We start from the raw sequence: 24,869 nt of genomic DNA, 5'->3' as shown, positions 1-24,869 counted from the left end.
ATGGCAAATATTTTGCGAAGTCCAAAATTTGCGATTTCATGAGTTATAACTCATGATTTTTCGCCATTTTAACTCGTTTCAATCTACTGAAAATTTATTTTGAGGAGTTCAAAATTTACGATTGCATGAGCAAAATCCCATAAGTTTTTGCTATTTTTAGCCATTCCAAGCTATTGGCAAATAATTTTGCCACGACCAATATTCACATTTCATGAGCTATATCCCATGATTTTTTTGTCACTTATATTCATTTCGACCTAGGTAGTAAATAATTTTGTGGAGTCTTCATGAGCTGTATCCCATGATTTTTGGCTATTTTTAGTCATTATGACCCATTGATATATAATTCATGATTTTTGGCCATTTTTAGTTGTTTGCAACCATTGGCAAATAATTTTCAAAGGTCAAAATTTTTTGACATGAGCTAACCGATGATTTTTGGTCATTTTTATTCGTTTCAAACAACTGACAAATAATTTTGTGTAGTCCAAATTCACTATAATCCTCGTTTGGCTATTTTTATTCATTTTGACTCGTTGGCAAATAATTTTGCTGAGTCTAAAATTCATAATTTCATGAGCGATAACTATCAATTTTTGATCAATTTTGTCCATTTCGACCTATTGCCAAATAATTATGCGGAATTCAATATTTAAAATTTTGTGAACAATAACCAATGACTTTTTTCCATTTTCATTCATTTCAGTCTGATAGGCAACAATTAAATGGATTTCAAAATTCATAATTTTCATGAACAATAACTCATGATTTTTGTTTACTTTTATTCGTTTCAACCAATTGAATAATGATTATGTAGAGTCAAAATTTCACAATCTCATTAGCTATAATGCTCGACTTTTTATCCATTTGCAATTATTTTGACCCAATGACAAATATTTACTCGAGTTTAAAATCAAGATTTCTTGAGAAATAACCAATGAATTTTGATCATTTATGTTCGTTTTGGACCAAGAAGTGAAACATTATGTGGAATGCAAAATTTATGATTTCATTAGCTACACCTACGATTTTTCTTCGATTTTGTTCATTTGGACCAAATGATAAATAATTATGTAGAGTTCAAAATTACTGATTTCGTAATAATCCATAGCCTTTGTCCATTCTCCCTTGTTTTGACCCAGTGGCACATAATATCTTTAGAGTTTAAAATTCACAATTTCATGAGCTATAACCTTCGATTTTTGGTCAATTTTATTCATTTCAACCTAAAAACAAATAATTATGCGATACTTAAAATTCACGATTTCATTAGCTATAGTCTTATGATTTTTGTCTATTTTCAATTAGTTTGACCCAATGACAAAAACTTTGCGGGCATGGTCGGCCGACATGTCAGATCAGATGCTGGAGCGACATGATATGACCATTTCAAATTCGGATATCATTTTCGAGGCCCATGTCAGATATATCGAGGGATATTGCGGATATATTGGCCGATTTTCAGCCCTAAAAAAATTAAAAATTGGCCGATTTTTTTATTTTTTATTTTTTTTTGTTGATAAGTATTGGGGTTTGGGTTTAATACTCAAAAGTCTAACCTGATTAATTCTTTTTTTAACCTTTTGTTCCATAGTAACCCGATAACATATAATACAGATTAGGGCAAATAAAAAAAATATTGCTCTCTTTCCCGTCGCGATCTCCTCTCGTTCGTTTTCGTCTCTACAAATTGAAATTAAGAATTCATAAAAGCGTGCTGTAAACAATAAGTTCGAACAGTAGCTTGAAATCAATTCAAAGTCTTAATACTTTATGTCAATTTTATGCAAGACACTTTACTTCATGTTAATTTTATGCAAGATACTTCGAAAGTCCTAGTTTGATAAAGTGTATTTTATTTATTTGTTGGCATAATATTTTAATGTTTCCCTTCAAGAAATGAAAAACAACTCATGTCTTGATGATGAATACTCAACTCAAGTAGGATAGGCTATAACAAAACAAGTGCATTCCATCTTGGTGACCAAAATTGAATAAAAATCCATCCAATATGACAATCTGTATTTAGTATATGGCCCCTGACATGTCCCCGATTTTTGCTATCCAACATGAATTTTAGCTGTCCGATATGAATTTTACTTGTCCGACATGAACCCAACATCTGACATTTAAAACCTTCTTTGCGAGGTTTAAAGCTCAAGATTTCATGAGCACACAGTTTTTTTTTCAACCGAATGATAAATGACTATGTTTTTCATAAGCTATAATATACGAATTTGGTCATTTTGATTCATTTTGACCCATTGATAAATAATTTTGCCGAAACACAGGTTTAGGATTTTGTGAGCTATAATTCATGATTTTTTATTATTTCTTTATAATTGTAAATAATTTAGAGCAGTCCAAAATTCATGATTTCATGAGCCATAACCTATGATTTTTTACCATTTTAATTCTATCAGAACCATTGATAAACTATTTCGCAGAATCTAAAATTCACCAATTCATGAGTTATATAACCCGTGATTTTTTGCAGTTTTTATTCATTTCGACCTAAGGACAAATAATTTCGTAATCCAAAATTCATGATTTTATTAGGTAAACCATCATTTTTGATCATTTTTATATTTGCAAATAATTTCGTGGTGGTCAAAATTCACGATTTCACGAGCTATAAACCATCATTTTTTTAACATTTTTAGTCTTTACAACCAATTTGCAAATAATTTCATGACGACCAAAATTCATGATTTTGTGAACTATAACACATAATTTTTGGCCATTTTAAGTTATTTCGGCCCAAAGACAAATATTTTGTAGAGTCCAAAATTCACAATTTCATCTATAACCCATGGATTTTTGACCATTTTAACTTGTTTAGATCTATTAGCAGATAATTTTGAGTGGTCCAAACAATTTTGAGCCAAAACCCACAATTTTTAGCCATTTCAACCTACTGGAAAATAATTTCGCCATGGTCAAATTCACGATTTCACAAGTTATAACTGTTTTTTGCTACATTTGTTCATTTCAACCTATTGATAAATAATTTTGTGGAATCCAAAATTCACAAGTTTATAAGCTATATCCCATGTTTTTTGTTCATTTTTAGTCATTCTGATCCATTGCAAATAATTTTATATAGCCCGAAATTCATGATTTCAAGAGCTATAATCCATTATTTTTGATAATTTTTAGTCATTTCTATCCATTTGCAAATAATTCTGTAGATGTGAAAATTCTCTATTTCATGAGCTATAGCCCATGATTTTTTATTATTTGACAAATAATTTTGTGGAGTCCAAAATTAACTATTTTATGAGCTATAACTCACAAATTTTTTTATTTTTATTCATATAAACTCATTGGCAAATAATATAGTTGAGACAAAAGTTTAGGATTTCATGAGCTATAACCCATGATTTTTTTGCTATTTTTAGTCATTTCTACCTAATTGCAAATAATTTCGTGGAGTTCAAAATTCATGATTTCATATGCCATAGCCCATGATTTTTTTGATCATTTTTATTCGTTTTGACCCACTGACAAATAATTTCACTAAGTCCAAAATTCATGAATTCATGAGCTATAACCCATGATTTGCAGGTATTTTTGCCTCTCCGATTCATTGACAAACAATTTTGTAAAGTCTAAAATTCATGATTTTATGAGTTGTAAGTTGTAACCCACGATTTTAAACCATTTTTAGTCATGTCTACATATTTGCAAAAAATTTTGCAAAAGCTAACATTCACGATTTAATGAGTTATAACCCATGATTATTTACTATTTTTATTCATTTCAATGCAAATAATTCTGCGCAGTCTAAAAATTCACAATTTAATGAGCTATAAACCAATATTTTTAATCATTTTCAATCGTTACGACCCATTTGTAAATGATTTCTGGGGGGGTCAAATGTTAGGATTTCATGAGCTATAACCCATGATTTGTGGCCATTTTAACTTGTTTTGGCCCAATGACAAATATTTTCCGAAGTCTAAAATTCGAGATTTCAAGAGCTATAACTGATGAATATTTGGTCATTTTTAATATTTTCTAGCTATTGGCAAATAATTTTGCGAAGGCTAAACTTCTCGATTTCATGGGCTACAACCTCTAATCTTTGGCCTTTTTTATTCGTTTCAACCCATTAGCAAATAATTTTTTAGAGTCTAAAATTCATTATAACAAATGATTTTTTAGCCATTGTTATTTATTTCGACCCATTTACAAATAATTTTATAGAGACAAAACTTTACAATTTCGTAAACTATAACCCATTTTTTTGCTATTTTTAGTCATTTCTACCTAATCATAAAAAATTTCGCGGAGTCCAAAATTCATGATTTCATGAGTCATAACCCATGATTTTTGGGCTTATAATTCTTTTCGACCCATTGACAAATAATTTTGCAATGTCTAAACTTCTCGAATTCATGAACTATAATCCATGATTTACAGCTATCTTTATTCGTTTCGATCCATTGGCAAATAATTTTACGGAGTCCAAAATTAAAGATTTCACGAGCCATAAAACGACAATTTTCAACCATTTTTAGTAACATTAGCAAATAATTTTGCGAAGGCCAAATCTCATGAACACATGAGTTATACCAATGATTGTTTGCTATTTTATTCGTTTCTACCCATTGGCAAATTAAATAATTTTGCAAAAACTAAATCTCACAATTTCATGAGCTATAACCAATGATTTTTCGTTATTTTGATTCGTTTCAAGACATAGGCAATTAATTAATAATTTTGTGTAGTCCACAATTTACGATTTCATGAGTCATACCCAAGATTTTTGGTCATTTTTAATCGTCACGACCAATTTGCAAATAATTTCGCGGCAACTAAAATTCACGATTACATGAGTTATATAACCCATACTTTTTATCCATTTTAAGTTTTTTCCGACCCAATGGAAAATCTTTGCGGAGTCTAAAATTTATGATGTCATGAGCTATAACATATGATTTTTCACCAATTTTATTTGTTTTAGCCCAACACATTACTTAGTGCAGTCCAAAATAAGTGATTTCATAAGCTATGAACCACGATTTTTTATCATTTTTAGTCATTACGATCTATTTGTAAATAATTTCGAGGCGGCTAAAATTCATAATTTCATAAACTATAACCCATGACTTTTGATCATTTTAAGCTGTATCAACCTGATAGCAAATATTTTGCAAAGTTAAAAATTTGTGATTTTATGAGCTATAACTGATATTTTTTTGCCATTTTAACTCTTTTCGATTCAATGACAAATAATTTTGAGAAGTCTAAAATTCACGATTTCATGGGTCAAATCCCATAATTATGGGCTATTTTAAGTCATTCCTATCCAATGACAAATAAATTTGTCACAACCATAATTCACGATTTCACGAAGTATAACCCATGATTTTTTACCACTTTTCTCATTTGATTCATTGGCAAATAATTTCTCAGAAGCCAAAATTCACAACCTATGATTTTTGTTATTTTCATTTGTTTCAACCCAATGGAAATTATTAATGTGTACCTCAAAATTTACAAGTTATAAGTTATAACTCATAATTTTTGTTCAATTTGTTTGTTTTGATTGAGTGACAATAAACTTTCATAAGTTACGATTTCATGAGCCATAGCTCATGATATTTGCTTATGTAAGTTCGTTTCAATCCAACGAGAATTAAAGATGTGAATTTAAAATTTTAAGATTTTTATAGGCTAAAAACCATGACTTTTAGCCATTATCATCTATTTTGACCCAATGACGATTAATTATGCATACTTTAAAATCACAACTTTCATATATTACCCATGATTTTGTCCATTTTTGTAAGTTTGGATCTCAATGATAGTTAATTATGCGTTTTTTAAATTTTACAATTTAAATGGGCAACCTAAGATTTTTGTCCATTTTTTTATTCATTTCGACCCAACATCAACAACTATGCATACTTCAAAATTCGCGATTGTCATGGTCTAAAACCCATGATTTTGGTCAATTTTCGTTCATTTTGACCTAATGACAATCAATTATATGTACTTTATAATTCACGATTTTTCATGTGCTGACCCATGATTCTTGTCAATTTTTGTTCATTTCGATCCAATAGAAATTAATTATGTGTAATACAAAGTTCACGATTTTCATGTGCTATAACCCAAACTTTGCCCATTTTCATTCGTTGTTTATCCAAAGACTACTAATATTAGTTTGTACAAAGTTCGCAATTTCGTGCACTATAACCCACGATTTTTCCTCTTTTTCATTTATTTCAACCAAATGATGATTAAGTATGTGAAATTAAAAACCCACAAATTTCATGGTTTATAAACAATTTGTCCATTTTTCAACTTTTTTCGAGTCAACGATAATTAATTATTGTACTTAACAGTTCACGATTTTGTAATGCTATAACTCACGAAATCTGTTTATTTTTTATTCATTTTGACCAAATGGCAAATGAGTATATGAACTTACAAAATTCAAGATTTCATTGGTCACGATTTTTGTTCATTTCGACCTAAAGGCAAATGATATACGGACTTAAAGATACAAGATTTTCATGGGTTACAACCTACAATATTTTTCCATTTTTGTCTGTTTCGGACCAATATAGTAAGGTGTAATTCTTAATTCACAACTTTGATAGACTGTATAGCCTACAAATTTTGTTCATTTTCTTTCATTTTGACCTAATGACAATTAGTTACACGTACTTCAAAATTCATAATTATGAGCTTACCCACGTTATTTGACATTTTTTATTTGTTTCTATCCAATAGCGATTAATTATGCATACTCTAAAATTAATGATTTTGATGGGCTATAACTCACGATTTTTATCAATTTTTGTTCATTCCAATCAATAGCAATTCATTATGTGTACTTCAAAATTCACGATTTGCATAGGCTACAGCCGAAAATTTATCAATTTTCATTTGTTTCGACCTAATGACATTTAATTATGCATATCTCCAAATTCACAAATTTTATGGTTTCTAAGTTTCTAACCCATGATTTTTGTCTTTTTTGTTCGTTACGACCTAATAATAAACAAATTTTAAAATTTCACGATTTCATAAGCTATAGCCGACGATTTTTGCTTATTATTGTTAGTTTCGATCTAATGACAATTAAGTATGTGAATTAAAAAGTTACGATTTTCATCGTCCATAAATAATGTTTTTTGCCATTATCGTTTGTTTCAATTCAATGAAAATTAATTATGCATACTTAAAAGGGTCGGTTGCGGATAGACCCCTTGTAGTATATCCCACTTGTGAGTAAACCCCCAATAGCGGATAGACCCTTTGCATTGTTTGCACAATTTTGGATAGACACCCTCGCCTCTCACTTCCTTTTTTACTTCTTTAAGAGAAAATTGGCGATTTGGGGTCTATACGCACCAATAGGATTATAAGGGGTCTATCCGCCTCTACAAAAAAAACTATTTTAAGAGTAAAAAAGATGGGTAAATAGCAATTAAATACCTTATAATTTCACTCCCTTGGCACTTATATACCCTAAGTTGTATTTCTTAGCATTTATATATCATGAGTTGTTCAAAATTAGCACGTTAACAACCTCTATTTTTCAAGCGTGAATATTTTTATCTGAAAGTTCTCATAAAATATTCATTATGCTAATTTCATAACTTTCTATCACGTTTGTCGAATTCATAGTTAAATCTTTCCAATTTGTATTTTTAAAATAGAATTAGAATACATTTAAATTAGAATTTGGGTAGGTCAAATAGAAATCTAAAAAATGTTACGGTTAAGAAATCTTTAAATTTTACATATGAATGTTATATGAGAACTTACAGATGAAAATTTTCACATTTGCAACATTCTTAAGCTATAACCTATGATTTTTGTCCATTTTTTGTTTTAACCTAACGACAATAAATTATGAGTACTTCAAATTCACGATTTTTATGAGCTATAACCTACGTTTTTTGTCATTTTTTGTTCATTTCGACCAAATGCCAATAATTATGCATACTTTAAAATTCACAATTTTCAATAGATATAACCTACAATTCTTGTCCATTTTCCTTCCCTTCCAAACCAGTGGCAATTAAGACTTTAAAATTCACGATTTCATAAACTATAACCCATAATTTTTGCTCACGTTCCTTCATTTAGATCTTATGAAAGTTAATAACCCATGATTTCATTAGTTTGTATCCAGCAATAATTAAGTATGCATACTTCAAAATCATGCTTTCATGAGCTGTATAACCCATCATTCTTGTCATTTTTCATTTGTTTCAACACAAAGATAATTAATTATTTTACTTCAAAATACGCAATCTTCATAATCTATAACTAATGACTTTCATCAATTCGTTTTAATCCAATAACAATTATGACATGTTTTTAAAAAAATAGCGATTTTCTACGCAATAACCCATGATTTTTGCTCATTTTTATTAGTTTCGAATATATGACAATTAAATACATGAAATTAAACCTTTACAATTTTCGTGGACCGTAACCCACAAAATTTTCCATTGTTTATTTTTTTGACCGAATGACGATTAATTATACATACTTAAAAGTTAAAAAATAAGTATTAAGACTTCAAAATTCACAAATTTTATGGACTATAACCCAAAATATTTGTCAATTTTCTACTGTTTGGGCCTAATGACAATAATTAGGCTTATTTTAAAATTTACAATTTTCATGAGCTATAGTCCATGCTTTTTGTCCATTTTAGTTCATCTTGACCCAAAGACAATCAATTATGCGTAATTCAAAATTCGTAACTTCCATGGGCTATAACCCATGTCTTTTTGTTAATTTTTATTTGTTTCGACCCAATGAAAATATAATATACGTACTTTAAAATTCATGCTTTGGCTATAACCCACAATTCTTTCCACTTCTCTATTTCAAGCTAATGCTAATTAGACGTATGTCAAAATTCACAATTTTCATGCGCTATAGCCCATAATTTTTTCTCCAACTTCATTCTTATGGACTCAATGACTATTAATTATGTAATATTCAAAATTCATGGTTTTCATAGGCAAGGATTTTTTGTCAATTTATGCTCATTTCAACTCTATAGGACTTCAAATTTGTGATTTTTATGACCTGTAACTCATGTTTTTTTTTTATTTTTGTTCCTTTCGACCCAACAATAGATAGTTATGCATACTTTGAAATTTGTAATTTTTATGGACTATAACTTGCATTTTTTTTATTTCTTTTATTTCGAGCCAATGCTAACAATTAGGCATATGTTCAAATTCTAAATTTTCATACATTATAACCCATGATTTTCCTCCGTTTTCATTCGTTTTGCCCTAACAAGAAGTAATTATGCATACTTCAAAATATTTGCATAGATTATAACTCACAATTTTGGTCTATTCGTTTGTTTCCACTCAATGACAATTAATTATGCGTAGTTCAAAATTCTTGATTCTATAGGCTATATAACCCACGATTTTTGTTCATTTTTATTGTTTTCAACCTAATGTCATTCAATTATGCGTATTTCAAAATTCATGATTTTTCTCTTATTTGTTTCGACACAATGGCAATTAATTATTTGTACTTAAAAATTCATAATTTTCATAGGGTATAACTCAGATTTTGTCAATTTACATTCGTTTCTACCCAATGGAAACTAATTATGCATACATCAAAATTTGTAATTTTTGATTGGCTATATAACCCACAATTTTTCAACTTTCATTCGTTTCAAGCACGACAATTAATTATGTCTTTTGTGTTTTCAAAATTCACGGTTTTAACGGGCTATAATCCATAATTTATGGTTATTTTCATTTTGACCTAATGTAAACAATTATTCATACTTTAAAATTTGCAATTTTCTTCATCTATAACCCACAATTTTTGTTAATTTATGTTTGTTTCGACCTTATAACAATTAACTATGTGTACTTTACAAATTCACGATTTTCACGGAAAACGCTCGATATTTGTCCATTTTCGTTTGTTTCCACCCGATGACAATTAAGTATGCATAATTGAAAATTCATAATTTTCACTGCAATCCATTATGCGTATTTGAAAATTCATGATTTACATGGTCTATAATCCATGTCTTTTTGTTAATTTTTGTTCATTTCGATTCAATGGCAACTAATTTTGCGTGCTTCAAATTCATGATTTTTGTCTATTTTGATGGGCTATAACATCTTTTGTTAATTTCTATTTCCTTCTGTTCAATGGTAATTGTTTGTGCGCATTTCAAAATTCACAATTTGGGTATTACTATGATTAACGTTCAAGGTTGCATAAAGCGCTAGGTGGCTAAGTGCTATACACGCCGCCCAAATCTTAGGCGCCTAGGTGGGAGCCTGGGCAGGGCCTAGGCATTTCGCTTTTTTTAATTAAATCAATGTTCTATAAAGTGGTGGGCACCACGAGATGCCAAACTAGACCCTAGTATCTACGCCAGGCCAAAAAGGATTTCTTTTTTTGTTAAAGTCATGGCGAAGGAGGCTTTGCTATAAAGATCAGAGAAGTTAGAGGAGGTGTTCGTAGTTGGAGTTCCAAGAAAGTTAAGAGCACATGGACGTAGCAACGAGAGAAATTACAACTTAGACATGAACGGTGCAAGTCTGCATAAGCAGCCCACACTACGGTAGGTGCTGTCCAAGACCTATGAGAGTGGCTTAGATACCACTTAGGTCTAGCTTCTAGACCGAGGCCTAGATGAGTTAAAACGTTGCCTGCGATTTTTTACCATTTTCATTCATTTCAATCTATTGGCAATCAAAACTGTGTACTTCAAAACTCGTGTTTTTAATGGTCTATAACCCATGATTTTCATTCATTTCGATCCAATAGCAATTAAGACTTTTTTACAAGATTCGAGATTTTATACACTATAACCACGACTTTTGCTCATTTTCATCATTTCGACCCAATAACAATTAAATATGAGAAATTAAAATTTTGCGAATTCCATGAGCTATATAAGTTATGATTTTTGTCTATTTTTATTTCTTTCAACTGAATAGCGGTTAATTCTACATAATTAAACAAATATGCGATTTTCTTGGATTATATCCCAGGTTTTTGTCCCTTTCATTCATTTCAACCTAATGGAAACTAGGTTTGTGATTCAAAATCACGATTTTTATGGGCTATACGTAGTGTTGTAAAAAGCAGTGGACGGATAACATCAGGCGCTAATTTTTAAGTTTGGTCCTGACCAACATTTTCCCAGCGGCCGCTCTGACAGCGGCGCAATCACCCGCTAATTCGAGCGAATAGCGGTTTTTTCCGCCTAACCATCCCAACCCGGGCCTTTCTCACCTCCTCGCTTAAGGGTTTTGCGATGGTTAGGCGGAGAAAACCGCTATTCGCTCGAATAGCGGGTGATTGCGCGCTGTAGCGGCTGAAAAGCGGTGAAAACTAGAATTTCCACTACAGTTTTTTCATAAACATCTCCTCAAACCCGACCGCCGAACAACCCTTCCAGCACCGACTCCCGCACCAACGGCAACTGACTCACCTTTCTCTCTCTCACTTCCTCCGGTCAAGTCATCTCTCATTCACTGTCTCTCTAGTCTCCAACCCTCCGACGACGACTTCCATCAACGACTTAAGAGTGCGTTCTTTACTGATCTGATGACAAAAGCTTGTCTCCAAGTGCCGTATGTTTCCATTAGCAAGAACAGGAATCCGGAGAGCGTTCTTTACTGATTTGATGACATTCCAGTCAGCTCAAAATTTCTTCCCGTCCTTTTCGTCCCTCGTGCGACCATGGACAGCTAGAAGAGAGCAGCCAGCTTCCTCAAGCATCTTCGCATATGAGATTGTGTCTTGCAGATTTGGGAAAATGCGGATCTTGCATGGAGCTGGAACTTGGAGATTGGGTGAAAGCTACATATTTTGGATAAACATGAACGTTTTTTCATTCTTAAATATTTATAATCATAGTACTTTGTTAATATTATGTAATTATTACACATCTATTTCATGTTTAGGCATCAAATATGCATTTGTAGAATTTTTAAATTTTTATATGATTTTTCTTATTATTTAGAATATTTAAATATATTTATATTTGACCGCTATTTAACTGTGCGCTATTTGCCGCTATTTCGTCGCAATAGCCCGAAATAGCCTTAACGGTATTTCGCTGTGACGCGCCGCGATCCGCTATCAGCAACCTTGGCTGTACGTCATGTTTTTTGTCAATTTTCATCACTGACAATTAATTATGCTTCCTTATTATGGGCTATAACCCACAATTTTTGTCTATTTTCGTTCATTTTGATCCAATGAGAATTAAGATTTATTTTTAACAACATTTGTGATTTTGTAGGCCATGATTATTACTCATTTTCATTAGTCTCCACCCAATAACAATTAAGTATATTTAATTAAAACTTTACGATTTTCATGGATTATAACTCACGATTTTTGTTTATTTTTTGAGACGTATTTCAAAATTCATAATTTTTCACAGGTTATACATGTTGTCAATTTGACTATGTTTTGACCCAAAACAATAAATTTTATGTACTTTAAAATTCACAGTTGTCATAGACTATATAACCTACAATTTTGTTCCTTTTCATCTATTTTAGCCCAATTATAATCAATTATGTGTACTTCAAAATTATTGATTTTCAAAGGCTATAATCCATGTTTTTTGTCAATTTTTGCTCATTTCGACCAAGCGACAATTAATTTGTGTTCAAAATTCACAATTTTCATAGGCTATAACTCATGATGTTTTCCATTTCTTAAGTTTAGACCCAATGCTAGTTATGAGTTGTATGTCATAATTCATAATTTTTATGCGTTATAACCCATGATTTTTCTCCATTGTCATTTGTTTCGACCCAATGACAATTAACTATGCGTACATTAAAATTCATGATTTTCATGAGCTATAACCCATGATTTTTGTCCATTTATATTTGTTACGCATAATGACAATTTATTATGGATACTTAAAAATTTATAATTTTTTATAGGCTATATAACCCATAATTTCTTTTACCATTTTTATTTGTTTCAAAGTACGCAATTTCATGAGCCATACCTTACAATTTTAGTTTATTTTTCATTTGATTTTACATAATGACAAATAACTAGGCGAATTTAAAATGTACAATTTTTCATTTAATTTTCACTAGGCGAATTTTAGTTTTGACCTAATGACAATGAATTATACGTACTTAAAAATTCACTATTTAATGAGATAATAATCCACAATCTTTGTCCATTTTTGTTTGTTTTGACATCAACAACTACGAATTGTGCGTTCTTCAAAATTCACGCTTTAACAGGCTATAACATGATTTTTGTCCATTTTTGTTTGTTTCGACCCAATGTTACTAATTATGCGTACTTCAAAATTTGTGATTGTCATGCTCTACAACCCACATTCTTTTGCCAATTTTCATTAGTTTCAACCCAATGACAATAAATTATATGTTTATTAGAATTCACGATTTTCATGAGCTATAACCATATTTTTTTCCATTTTCTTCTATTTCAACCCAATGCTAATAAGTAGGTGTATGTCAAAATTCAAAAATTTTCTTCTACGATATAATCTACAATTTTTGCCCGTTTTCGTTAGTTTGGAGCCAACAACATTTAATTATACATACTTTAAAATTTGTATTTTCATGGCTACAGCTCAACTTTTGTCCATTTTTGTTCATTTTAACTGAATGCAATCAATTATACGTACTTTAAAATTCGTGATTTCCATGGGTTATACTCATGTTTTTTCTTAATTGTCATTCTTTGCAACCCAACCATAACTAATTATGTAGACTTCGAAATTAACGATTTTCATAGGATCCAAAGTTTCAAAGTTTCCATTTTCTTCTGTTTCTAGCCGATGCTAATAATTAGGCATATGTCCATATTCTCAATTTTCATGCGCCATAGCAAAAGATTTTGTCCATTTTTATCATTTGAACCAAATGACAATTAATTATGCGTAATTCAAAATTTGCGTTTTCATAGGGTTATAACTCATGATTTTTGTTTATTTTCTTTCATTTCGATCCAATGACAATGATGATTTATTTTATAAAATTCACGATTTTGTGCAATATATCCAACAATTTTTGCTTATTTTTGTTTATTTCAACTTAATGACAATCAATTAGGTGAAATTTTAAAAATTTATAGTTATCATGGGCAATAACCAATGTTTTTCCATTATTTTGGTCAAAAGACAATCAATTATGCATATTTATTAGGTTATAACCTACAATTATTTTCTCTTTTTGTCATTTCAACCTAATGACAAATAAAGGGACTTCAAATTCATGAATTTCATGGGATGTAAGCCAGTAGTCTACGATTTTATCCATTTTCTTCTATTTGGGCCAAATGATTATAGTTAGGCGTATTTCCAAATTTGTAATTTTCATGGGATATATAACCCACGGTTCTTGTCCACTTTCGTTTAACTTGACCCAGTAATGATCAATTATGTGTACTTCAATTTTCAAAATTTTCTTGGCTATAAGCCACACTTGTCAATTTTCATTCATTTTGAGCTAATGACAATTAATCATACCTACTTCAAATTCGCATTTGGTTAAACCACAAGTTTTTCCATGTTCTGCTTTGACTCAATGTTAATAATTAGACCTATGATAAAATTCACAATTTTCATGTGCAATAACCCACAATTTTGCTCCAATTTCATTTGTTTGGACCTAAGAATAATTAATTATGCATAGTTCAAATTTCATGATTTTCATCGGCTTTAACCCACAATTTTTATCAATTTTGTTTTTTGACCCAATGACAATTAATTATGTGTACTTCAATATTCATAATTTTCAAGGGTTATAACTCATGATTATGTCTATTTTGTTTCGATCCAATGACAATTAAGATTTGTTTCCAAAAAATTCATGATTTTATGCGCTATAATCCACGATTTTTGCTCAATTTGTTTATTTAAACCCAATGAAAATTAAGTATGTGTCTATGTGAAATTAAAAGCTTTACAATTTCATTGCATTATAACTCACTGATTTTTCTATTTTTTTTTTTGACCAAATGGTAATTCTTATGTATACTTAAAAAAATAAGCAATTTTCTTGGGCTATAAGCCACAAAATTGTTCATTTCTATTCATTTCAACCTAATGGCAAATAAGTATGTGGACTTCAAAATTCAAGATTCATGGGCTAACCCATAATTTTTGTACATTTGCTTCTCTTTCGACCAAAAGATAATTGTCATGCATATTTCAAATTTGCAATTTTTATGTGCTATAACCCACGATCTGTGTTAACTTCATTCATTTTGAGCTAGTGGCAATCTATTATGCATACATCTAAATTTTGTGATCTTCAAAGGCTATAACCTATGTTGTTTGTCAAATTTTTCTAAAATTTTCATTTATCTGATTTTGCGGATTTAAAATATATAAATATCTACAGCGTAAAGATCTTGTAAACTTAACGGGATAGGAACACTTGTCCACCAATTTTTGTATCCAATACGTGGGCTTTGAGAATCGTGTTGGGGCACACATCTCAAAGATAGCTTTGATGTGCATCGCATGCCTAAATGAATCAGAAAGCAAATTCCAATAGGTAAATAAGTTGGAGGATAGAGTCCCCAATCAACTTAAGTTAAGGTTTTAAATATCGGATATCGGGGAAATATCGGATGATCAAAATTCATATCGGATTGCGGATATCGGGGAAATATCGGGGATATATGGTAAATATCGGAATGTCATAATGAATGTTTGCATACATAGTATAATGCATTAAAAATTTAAAATGTAATCTCAACATATGTAATGAAATTTAAGCATACAAAATATGAATAATATATGTTTAGGATCACTAATCAACCTTCTAAAACAAACAAAAGTGCAAAACAACGTTGCAACATTCGATCTGCTTTTTTTAGGGCAAAATATCATTTGATATAATGGGAAAATCTTGATATCTCGTTCAAAAATTCCAAACACGGTATATTATTTTACAACAAGCTATATAAAAAAATATATTGGTCCACATATCGGCTAATATATCGGCCATATCGGGGATTTATCACTCAAAATAGCCAAAAAGCGGTAAATGATATTTAAAGACCATATCGGTTGCGGCAAGCCCTGTAAAAGGATATATCGAGGTATATATCGGGCCATATCGAGGATATTTAAAACAATGACTTAAGTTTATCTTGACTTTACTCAATAAATGTGTATGTGCATGTATAGTAAGGGGATAGTTCTTTGTTTCTATTTTGACTAGAAAAAAATTCATTTCAAATGCCAAATATTCCATGGAGCTTAGCATATAAACTGTAAACCATGATTTTTCTATTTTCGTCTATTACAACCAAATGCCAGTAATTAGGCATATGTCAAAATTCATAATTTTCATGCGTTATATACACTAGGACTTTTCTCCATTTTCATTGGTTTTGAGTTTTGACATGGCAAATTATTATGATTACTCCAAATTCGCGTTATATACACAACTCCAATTTGTATGTTGTAACCTAATGATGATTAATTATGTGTACATTAAAATTCATGATTTTTATAGGTAATAAGCCATAATTGTTGTTCATTTTTGTTCGTTTCGTCCCAAAGGCAATAAGATCTCAAAATTCGCTATAGCCCACACTTTTTGCTTATTTTTGTTCATTTAATTAAGTGGCAATTAAGTATGCGAATTTAAAAATTTACGATTTTCATAGGCTATAAATTAGATATTCTTTAGCCACAATCGCCTTTTTCGACCCAATAACAATTAATTATGCGTACTTAAAAATCGACTATTGTGGATTATATCCTACAGTTTCTGTCCATTTCTATTGATGTCAACCTAAGACAAATAAGCATATGGACTTCTAAATTAATAATTTTCATAGGCTATATCCACGATTTCTGTTCGTTTTGTCTCCTTCGACCCAATGAGAATAGATAGGCATATTTCAAAATACGCAATTTTTATGAGATATAATCCATAGTTGTTTTTCCATTTTCATTTGTTTTGACCTTGTCTGATATTTATCCGTTATCTGATATTTAAAACAATGGCCACGATTTTTTTTCCATTTTTATTTGTTATGATCTTGTAGCAATTAATTATGTGTACTTTAAAATTCGTGATTTTTAGAGGTTGAAACCTATGTTTTTGTCAACTTTTGTTCAACGCAACCCAACAATTAATTATGTGTACTTAAAAATTCAAGATTTTTATGTGTAACAACCTACAAATTTTCCATTTTCTACCATTTCAACCCCATGCTAATAGTTAGGTGTATTTTAAAATTCACAATTTTATATGCTATAACAAATGATATTTCTCCATTTTTATTCATTTCGACCCAATGACAATTAATTATGTGTACATCAAAATTCACGATTTTCATAGTCTATAACTCACAATTTTGGTCAATTTTTACGCATTTCGACCTAATGGCGTATGAAATTCATGTTTTCCATAAGTTATAACAAGAATATTTATGCATTTTGTTTTTTCAACCGAATGGTAATAAGATTTCAAAATTTGCGATTTATGAGATGTAGTCCATGATTTTTACCTACTTTCATTTGGTTCGATGCCATGGTAATCAAGCATGTGATATTTATGATTTTTATGGTCTATAAAGCATGATATTTCGCCATTATCAATCCAATGACAATTAATTATGTCTACTTAAAAAATTATGAGTTTCATGAGTTATATAACCCATGATTTTTATCCATTTTTATTTATCTGACCTAATTTCAACCTAATGACAAATAAGTAATGTGGACTTCTAGATTCATGATTTTAATGGGCTACCCATGATTGTTATCCATTTCCTCTGCTTAGGCCCAATGACAATAGTTATGCATATTTCTAAATTCCTAATTTCATGGGCTATAAGCACGATTCTTGTCCGTTTTTGTTCCTTGCGATCTAGTTGCAATCAATTATGCGTACTTCAAAAATCATGATTTTCATGGGCTATAACCCACATTTATAGCAATTTCGTTCGTTTCAACCTAATGACAAGTAATTATCCATAGTTTAAATTTTATTATTTTCATGGGCTATAACTCACAAATTTTTATTCGTTTTCTTTCATTACGACCCATGCTAATAATAATTAAATGCATGTCAAAATTCATAATTTTCATGTGCAGCCCATGATTTTTCTCCATGTTCATTCATTTTAGCCGAATGACAATTAATTATGTGTACTTCAATATTCACGATTTTTCACATGTTATAACCTACGATTTTTGTCAATTTTCATTCATTTTGACCTTATTGCATATAATTTACGCATACTTCACTATTCACAATTTTCATGGAATACCACCATGATTTTGGTCAATTTTCGCTCGTTTCAACCTAATAACAATTAATTATAAAAATTCATCAGTTTTATGACTTATAGCCCATAATTTTTGTTCGTTATGAACCAATAGCAATACAATTCCAATATTCGTGATTTCATGAGCTATAGACTATGATGCTTTCTTATTTATCACTTGCTTTGATTTAATATCAATAAAGTATGCTTATTTTAAAAAATTACAAATCAATAGGCTATAAACAATGATTTTCAACATTATCATTTGTTTTGATCCAATAATAGTTAACTATGCCTACTTTTAGCGACGTTCATGGGCTATAACTCACGATTTTTGTCCATTTTTATTTATTTTGACCTAATGACAAATAAGTATGTGGGCTTGAAATTTCATAGTTTTAATGGGCTATAACCCATGATTTTTGTCAACTTTCATTTGTTTTGACATTACGGCAATTAATTATGCATACTTCAAACTTCACACTTTTCATGGGCTTTAACCTATATTTTTTGTCAATTTCTGGTCAAATCGATTTTCAAAATTTGTGATTTTGTGCGCTTTTTCGACCCAATGATAATTAAATATGTGAAATTAAAACTTTATAATTTTCATGGACCGAAACCTACAATTTTGTCCATTCTATTTTTTTCAACCTAATGGCAATTAATTTTGCGTACTTAATAAATGAGCGATTTTATTAGGTTATCAGCCAAAATTTTTGTCGATTTTCATTCAGTTCGAACTATTGGCAAATAAGTAAGTAGACTTCAAAATTCACGATTTATATGGGCTATAACCAATGATTTTGTTCTATTTTCATAAGTTTCGACTTAATGCCAAATGTGAGGCATATTTCAAAAGTCATAATTTTCATGGGATATAACACCATGATTTTTGTCCATTTTTGTTTGGTTTGAGGTGAAAATTAATTATGCACACTTTAAAATTCATGATTTTTATGGGCTATAACCCACATTATTTATCAATTTTTATTCTTTTCCACCCGATGACAATTAATAACACGTATTTCAAAATTCACGATTTTCATAGGCAAGAACCTATTATTTTTTTCCATGTTCTTCCATCTCGACCTAATGCTAACAATTTGTTGTATGTAAAATTTCATAATTTTTACATGCTATAACCCATAAAATTTCTCCATTTTCATTCTTTTCAATCTAATGACAAGTAATTATGCGTACTTTAAATTTTGTTATCTTCATAAGCTATAACTCACAATTTTTATCAATTTTGTTTGTTTCAAGGCACTAACAATTAATTATATGTACGTCAAAAATTCACAATTTAATGAGTTATAATCCATATTTTTTTGTTCGTTTTTCTTCGTTTCGACCAAATGGCAATCAAAATTTCAAATTTGTAATTTCATGAGCTACTGTCCATAATTTGCTTACTTTCGATCGTTTCGATCCAATAGCAATTAACTATGCAAATTTAAGAAAATTACAATTTTCATGGCTATAAATGATGATTTGTAGCCATTATCATATGTTTTGACCTAATAACAATTAATTATGCATACTTAAAAAATGGCGACTATCAAGGGTTATAACATATGATTTTTCTCCATTTTTATTCTTTTTGACCTAATGTCAAATAAGTATATGTACTTTAATATACACAAATTTTATGGTCTACAACCCATGATTTTTGTCCATTTCCGTTCACTTTGATCCAATGGCTATCAATTATGCATATTTGAAATTTTGTTATTTCCATGGGATATAACCCTTTTTTTTGTCAATTTCCACCCAAGACAGTAGATTATACACACTTAAGATATCACGATTTCATGGGCTAACCCACGATTTTTTTCAATTTCCTTCTGTTTCGACCCAATGCTCATAATTATGCATATATCAAAATTCATGATAATATACGATTATTCTCCATTTTCATTCGTTTCAATGCAATCTGTCTAAGCCAACATGCTACTTCTAACAAGGAATGACGATAAACCTTTGAAATGGTTGCTATATTGATATGTACTTTAAAATATCAAAGAATGCAGCACTCAAACATTGTCTAATAATTATATGAAAAGTCCTTATGTGCCACTAATACTTGAAATTGTTTAAAGGATCCAAGAACTATAAATCCTCCAAAAACTATGATGAATCGCTTTGTCTATTTATATATGTACAACAATTCTCTTTTGCTATGAAGTTGCTTCCTTCACTGATATTATACATCTAGAAACAAGCCGCTTTATATGAAATCTCAAAGTCTACTTATGATGCATATCTAGAGTAGCATGTTCATTTCTCACATTCCGCCAATTCTTTCATAGCATTTGAGGATGCCCCTAAATGCATACAGATGCTGGGCATTCTACGGAAAACCCCTGGAATTTTCGATAGTTAGCGTAAACTAAACATGTAGAGCACTGTTTATTTCATAATACACTGTGATATACTAAGCTCACTTTCAATTCCCAATCAAAGATATCGAAATCTAGCACATTAGAAACTCACTTTCTCTTTGACGACCTCTCCTCTTCTCAAATTAGCCTCCTGCTTCTGCAAAATGCTAGGGTTAGCTTCCATTTCGTTCACAAACTGCTGTTTCCACTCAAACTGAGACGTAATTATGAGTATCACCAGCAGAATAACAAGAAACAGGGGCTTCGACATTATCACGGGTAGAAATCAAAGATCCTGCCAAAATTTTCCAAAATTAGAAAACCCTAGAGATTGCAACTAAGAGATTACAGGAGAGGAGAAGACTCACGGAGCATTCATTGGATAATTTAGGGTTGAGATACGAGGATGTCGGTGGAATGAAAGAACAAAAAAAAGGTGTGATTTTTTTGGGGAATATTTCGGCTGTCAATGGCCGCCGGTGATTCTTTTGACTTGACTGTGGTTATTTCCCCCACTGTATTCTGTGGCTGGGAGCCATGGGCTTGGGCTAACTAAGCCCACTCAAGCCCATTTAAATAAGCAGATTAGGACAGGGCCCCCCTCGGAAAATTGGTCAGGGCCGATCGACTCGTGGCTTACTTTTACACTAGACTGGTTTCATTTTGGTCGATGGGGGTTGATCAAAACAAAACCAGTTCTAAGGGTCAATTAATCATAGAAAAACTGGGTCAATGCGGGTAGAATTTTATTCAAATATAAATTTATCTAAAAACTATGGTCAAGACCAGACCTAGCCTGATTTTGACAATGCAGAAGTTTGCAAATCAGAGTTCATTGTATTTTTGAGATATCTAAAGAACTAGCATTATATTTTAAATCTCCAAAATCTGTTTTAAAATTAACTAATTTAAGCCTACACAAATTTAACCTTTTATAATTGGTGCATATAATCGGAATATTTCGATATCGGTCTAAGTAATTTACTTACTTTGTATCTACATAAGTGTCTACCATAAAATAGAAAAGACATACATAACAAGTCTAAATCCTATAGGATATATATTTAGCATTTTCTACATTCGTATTCATACCCTACCCAAAATGGGCGTTGGTACATTCCTCAATATCCATTTGTATTTTTTTAACCTATATGATATGCTGGCTTTTAGCTTTTATGGTAAACTAGTATAATACATGTGCTTTGCATGTGAACATACATGTTTTAAATTTTAATTTTTTTAAAAATAGTAAAACTATGTGTTAATAAATAAAATTTTATAATAAGATTGCTTAAAAAAAACATATGAATTAATTATTATTGTATAGTTATTATAATTGAATATTTTTTATAATGATCGCTCGGTATTAAATTTGTTTATAAATAAGCCCCTAAATCTAAAATTGTTCTTAAATAAAACTGTTAATTCTATAATTTCTCTTAAATATGGCCCTCCAACTTGAAAGTTGTTAACTTAAATCTAAATTAATTAAGTTGCATTAATATTGCTAGCTTTTTTCCTAGTGTCGTCGAGATAGTTACACTTGATACATACAACATATTGCAGTAGTTACTTCTCATTATAATTATTTAATAGGGTAAGTTCCACTAAATCCTTGTGAACTTTCAGCCATATAAACTTTCAAAGTTACACTAAACCCCTGATGACTTTTATGTTTCAAAGAAGGCTCATAATAACTTTCTGAATTTTACAGATAACCTTGTAATTTAGACCTAGAAAATGGCATAAAAAGGCTTTTTGAAAGTTATCGGCGGTTTGGTGTAATTTATTTAAAAAATATTGGGGGCACTCTACAAAAGTTATTAGGGGTTTAGTGTGATTTCAAAAGTGCATAGGGTCTATTTACTGCAAAATGTTGAAAGTTCACGAGAGTTTACTACAATTTACCTTTTTAAATATTATAATTCTTAGCTCAAGTAATACTATTAAAATAATTATATTGTATGTATACTATAAAATATTTCTTTAATTTAATTTATTAAATTATGCTATTATATAATTTAGTACTATAAATATTTTATAAATTTTTATTATACTATTGTTAACAATTAATAGTATTATTATTAATATTAAATAGTTTTTTATAAAAAGTTTAGTTTTCAATCATTACCAACTATAAATTATTCAATATAATGTAATAATATTTAAGAAAATACTCTAAAAATAATACTAAATTAATATAATACTACAAAAATAGTGTAATTCGTAATTAATGTGATATTATTAAAATAATTATACTTTATGTGATTCAAAATTTATTCTACTTTTTTTACTGCTCATCGAATTATAGTATATTTTTAATAGTATTTAGTAATATATTATTTTATGTATACTATTATTTTAATTATTTTATCATAATTTATAAATAATTATTATAGTATTTTAATTGATTACTACTATTAATTGTGTATACTTATATTATAAATTATTTTATTTTATTATTTTTAAATAATTAATAGTTATAATATTATTGATAATTATAATTGTTTAGGAAGGTAAGGAGGTGCATAATTAATAAGAGGTTATACTTATTTAATAAAAGATTAATTAGAGATAATGGTATGGTTAGAATTTATTACAATTTAAGAGGGTAAAAAATTAAAAGTTTTAACACCCCACTCCTTATTTTATAGTAGTATATAGATATAGATAGATATAGATATAGATATAGATATAGTTTTGGATGAGTACAAAAGTCATTTATTTGGTCAGATTTATTTTATTTAGATAAGTTTATTAGATAGTTTTTTCAAAAGATAGGAAATTCTAACTCTTAAATTGATCTTAAAGACGAGCTTAAAAGGTAGTTCGACAAAAAAATAAGCTCCCCAAATAATCTCTTAGCCAATTCAATGATTGGATTTGGATCAAACTATAAGGGGGTGTTTGTTTCACCAAAAAATTTGGCATTTGGTATGAGTTATAAGTTTTGGGATAAAAAAGTGAGTTTTTTTTTTTGTATTTTGGGGTTCCATATATAGTGTTCGTTTTAAGAAAATTTTTAGAATATTAAATTTTAAAAATGCAAAAAGTGGCCAATTTTTAGAATTTGCCAAATCCTCTCAATTTGAGAGGATTTTGACAAATCCCATAAAATGGGTGTGCTTACCTCTCAATTGGAGAGGATTTAACAAATCCCAATTTTGTTTTTTGTGGAGCAACCTCACCAAGATAGCATATTCATCATATTACAAAATTTTGGCATTTGATAATGCTACAATTTGAGTTTGAAACAAACAAAATATTATAAATTATAGTATTTTAAATCCCAAAATATTAATAAAACAAATAACATTTTAGAAATCTCAACCTATAACAAAACACCTATGGATATCAAATCCTATGGTGAAATCCATATCCTAAAATTATAGGATTTGAAACAAACACCCCCTAATAGGATAATGCAGGCCAATCTTTAGCAAAGCCCATGAAAGACGCAGTGTATTTCACTGACTATCTTCCCGCCACCTCATCGCTTGTTGGGCTTTTGTTGAAAAAATTACAGGCCCATTATTTTTCTATTATTGCTTATTTCCCATTTTCTGGTTGAAGAAGCAGAGGAGGAAGAGGAAGAAGCAGAATCGAATGGGCAACGCACAATCGCCTCCCGCTGACCCTCGCTTCGCCATGGCCAGCAGGTCAAAAGTCAACTCCCCCCCTCATTTGTTTTCACTCAAGGCTTAAAAGTTACATTTTTTTTTCATTTATTGGGGACAAAATTAGGGCATTCTCGAAGCAGGAGCTGGACGATCTGAAAGCTCTCTTCGATTCCCTCGCCGCTCAATCGCAAAGCAACGCCAAGTTCATCTCTTCCTCCGTTTTCCAAGTAATTCAATCGATTTTACGAAACCCTAGTTCAATTTTACCACCTTTGACTGATTCTTGAAATTGTAGGGGTATTTTGGGATTAAAGGCGTGCTTGGTGTTAGGATGTTTGATTTGTTCACTCAGAAAATACTCTAAAAATAATACTAAATTAATATAATACTACAAAAATAGTGTAATTCGTAATTAATGTGATATTATTAAAATAATTATACTTTATGTGATTCAAAATTTATTCTACTTTTTTTACTGCTCATCGAATTATAGTATATTTTTAATAGTATTTAGTAATATATTATTTTATGTATACTATTATTTTAATTATTTTATCATAATTTATAAATAATTATTATAGTATTTTAA

General features: G+C 29.9%; 1 protein-coding gene and 1 long non-coding RNA gene across 6 annotated transcripts in view; one reads left to right on the top strand and one right to left on the bottom strand.

Annotated features, from left to right (window-relative positions):
- Window positions 1–21,189, bottom strand: part of LOC109824633 — a 28,083-nt gene extending 6,894 nt beyond the window's left edge. For 4 of the 5 annotated variants that reach the window (XR_002242714.1, XM_020391260.1, XM_020391259.1 and 1 more), the window contains exons 1-2: window positions 21,029–21,189; window positions 20,773–20,955 (exon numbers count right to left, since the gene is read on the bottom strand). Coding sequence is in view for 4 of the 5 variants with exons in the window: in XM_020391260.1 (XP_020246849.1) it covers window positions 20,773–20,931 (159 nt within the window). In the remaining variant the exon portion in view is untranslated. The remainder of the gene's footprint in view (window positions 1–20,772; window positions 20,956–21,028) is intronic. The other variant, XM_020391263.1, reaches the window with a different exon arrangement.
- On the top strand, window positions 24,192–24,634 carry LOC109824693. Its single transcript, XR_002242738.1, has 3 exons — window positions 24,192–24,319; window positions 24,405–24,507; window positions 24,576–24,634. It is a non-coding gene; the product is annotated as an uncharacterized LOC109824693 (long non-coding RNA).

This window comes from Asparagus officinalis, chromosome 9 (assembly GCF_001876935.1).
Source record: "Asparagus officinalis chromosome 9, Aspof.V1, whole genome shotgun sequence".
In the NCBI taxonomy this organism is placed as follows: domain Eukaryota; kingdom Viridiplantae; phylum Streptophyta; class Magnoliopsida; order Asparagales; family Asparagaceae; genus Asparagus; species Asparagus officinalis.
This window is presented reverse-complemented; position numbering and strand designations above follow the sequence as displayed.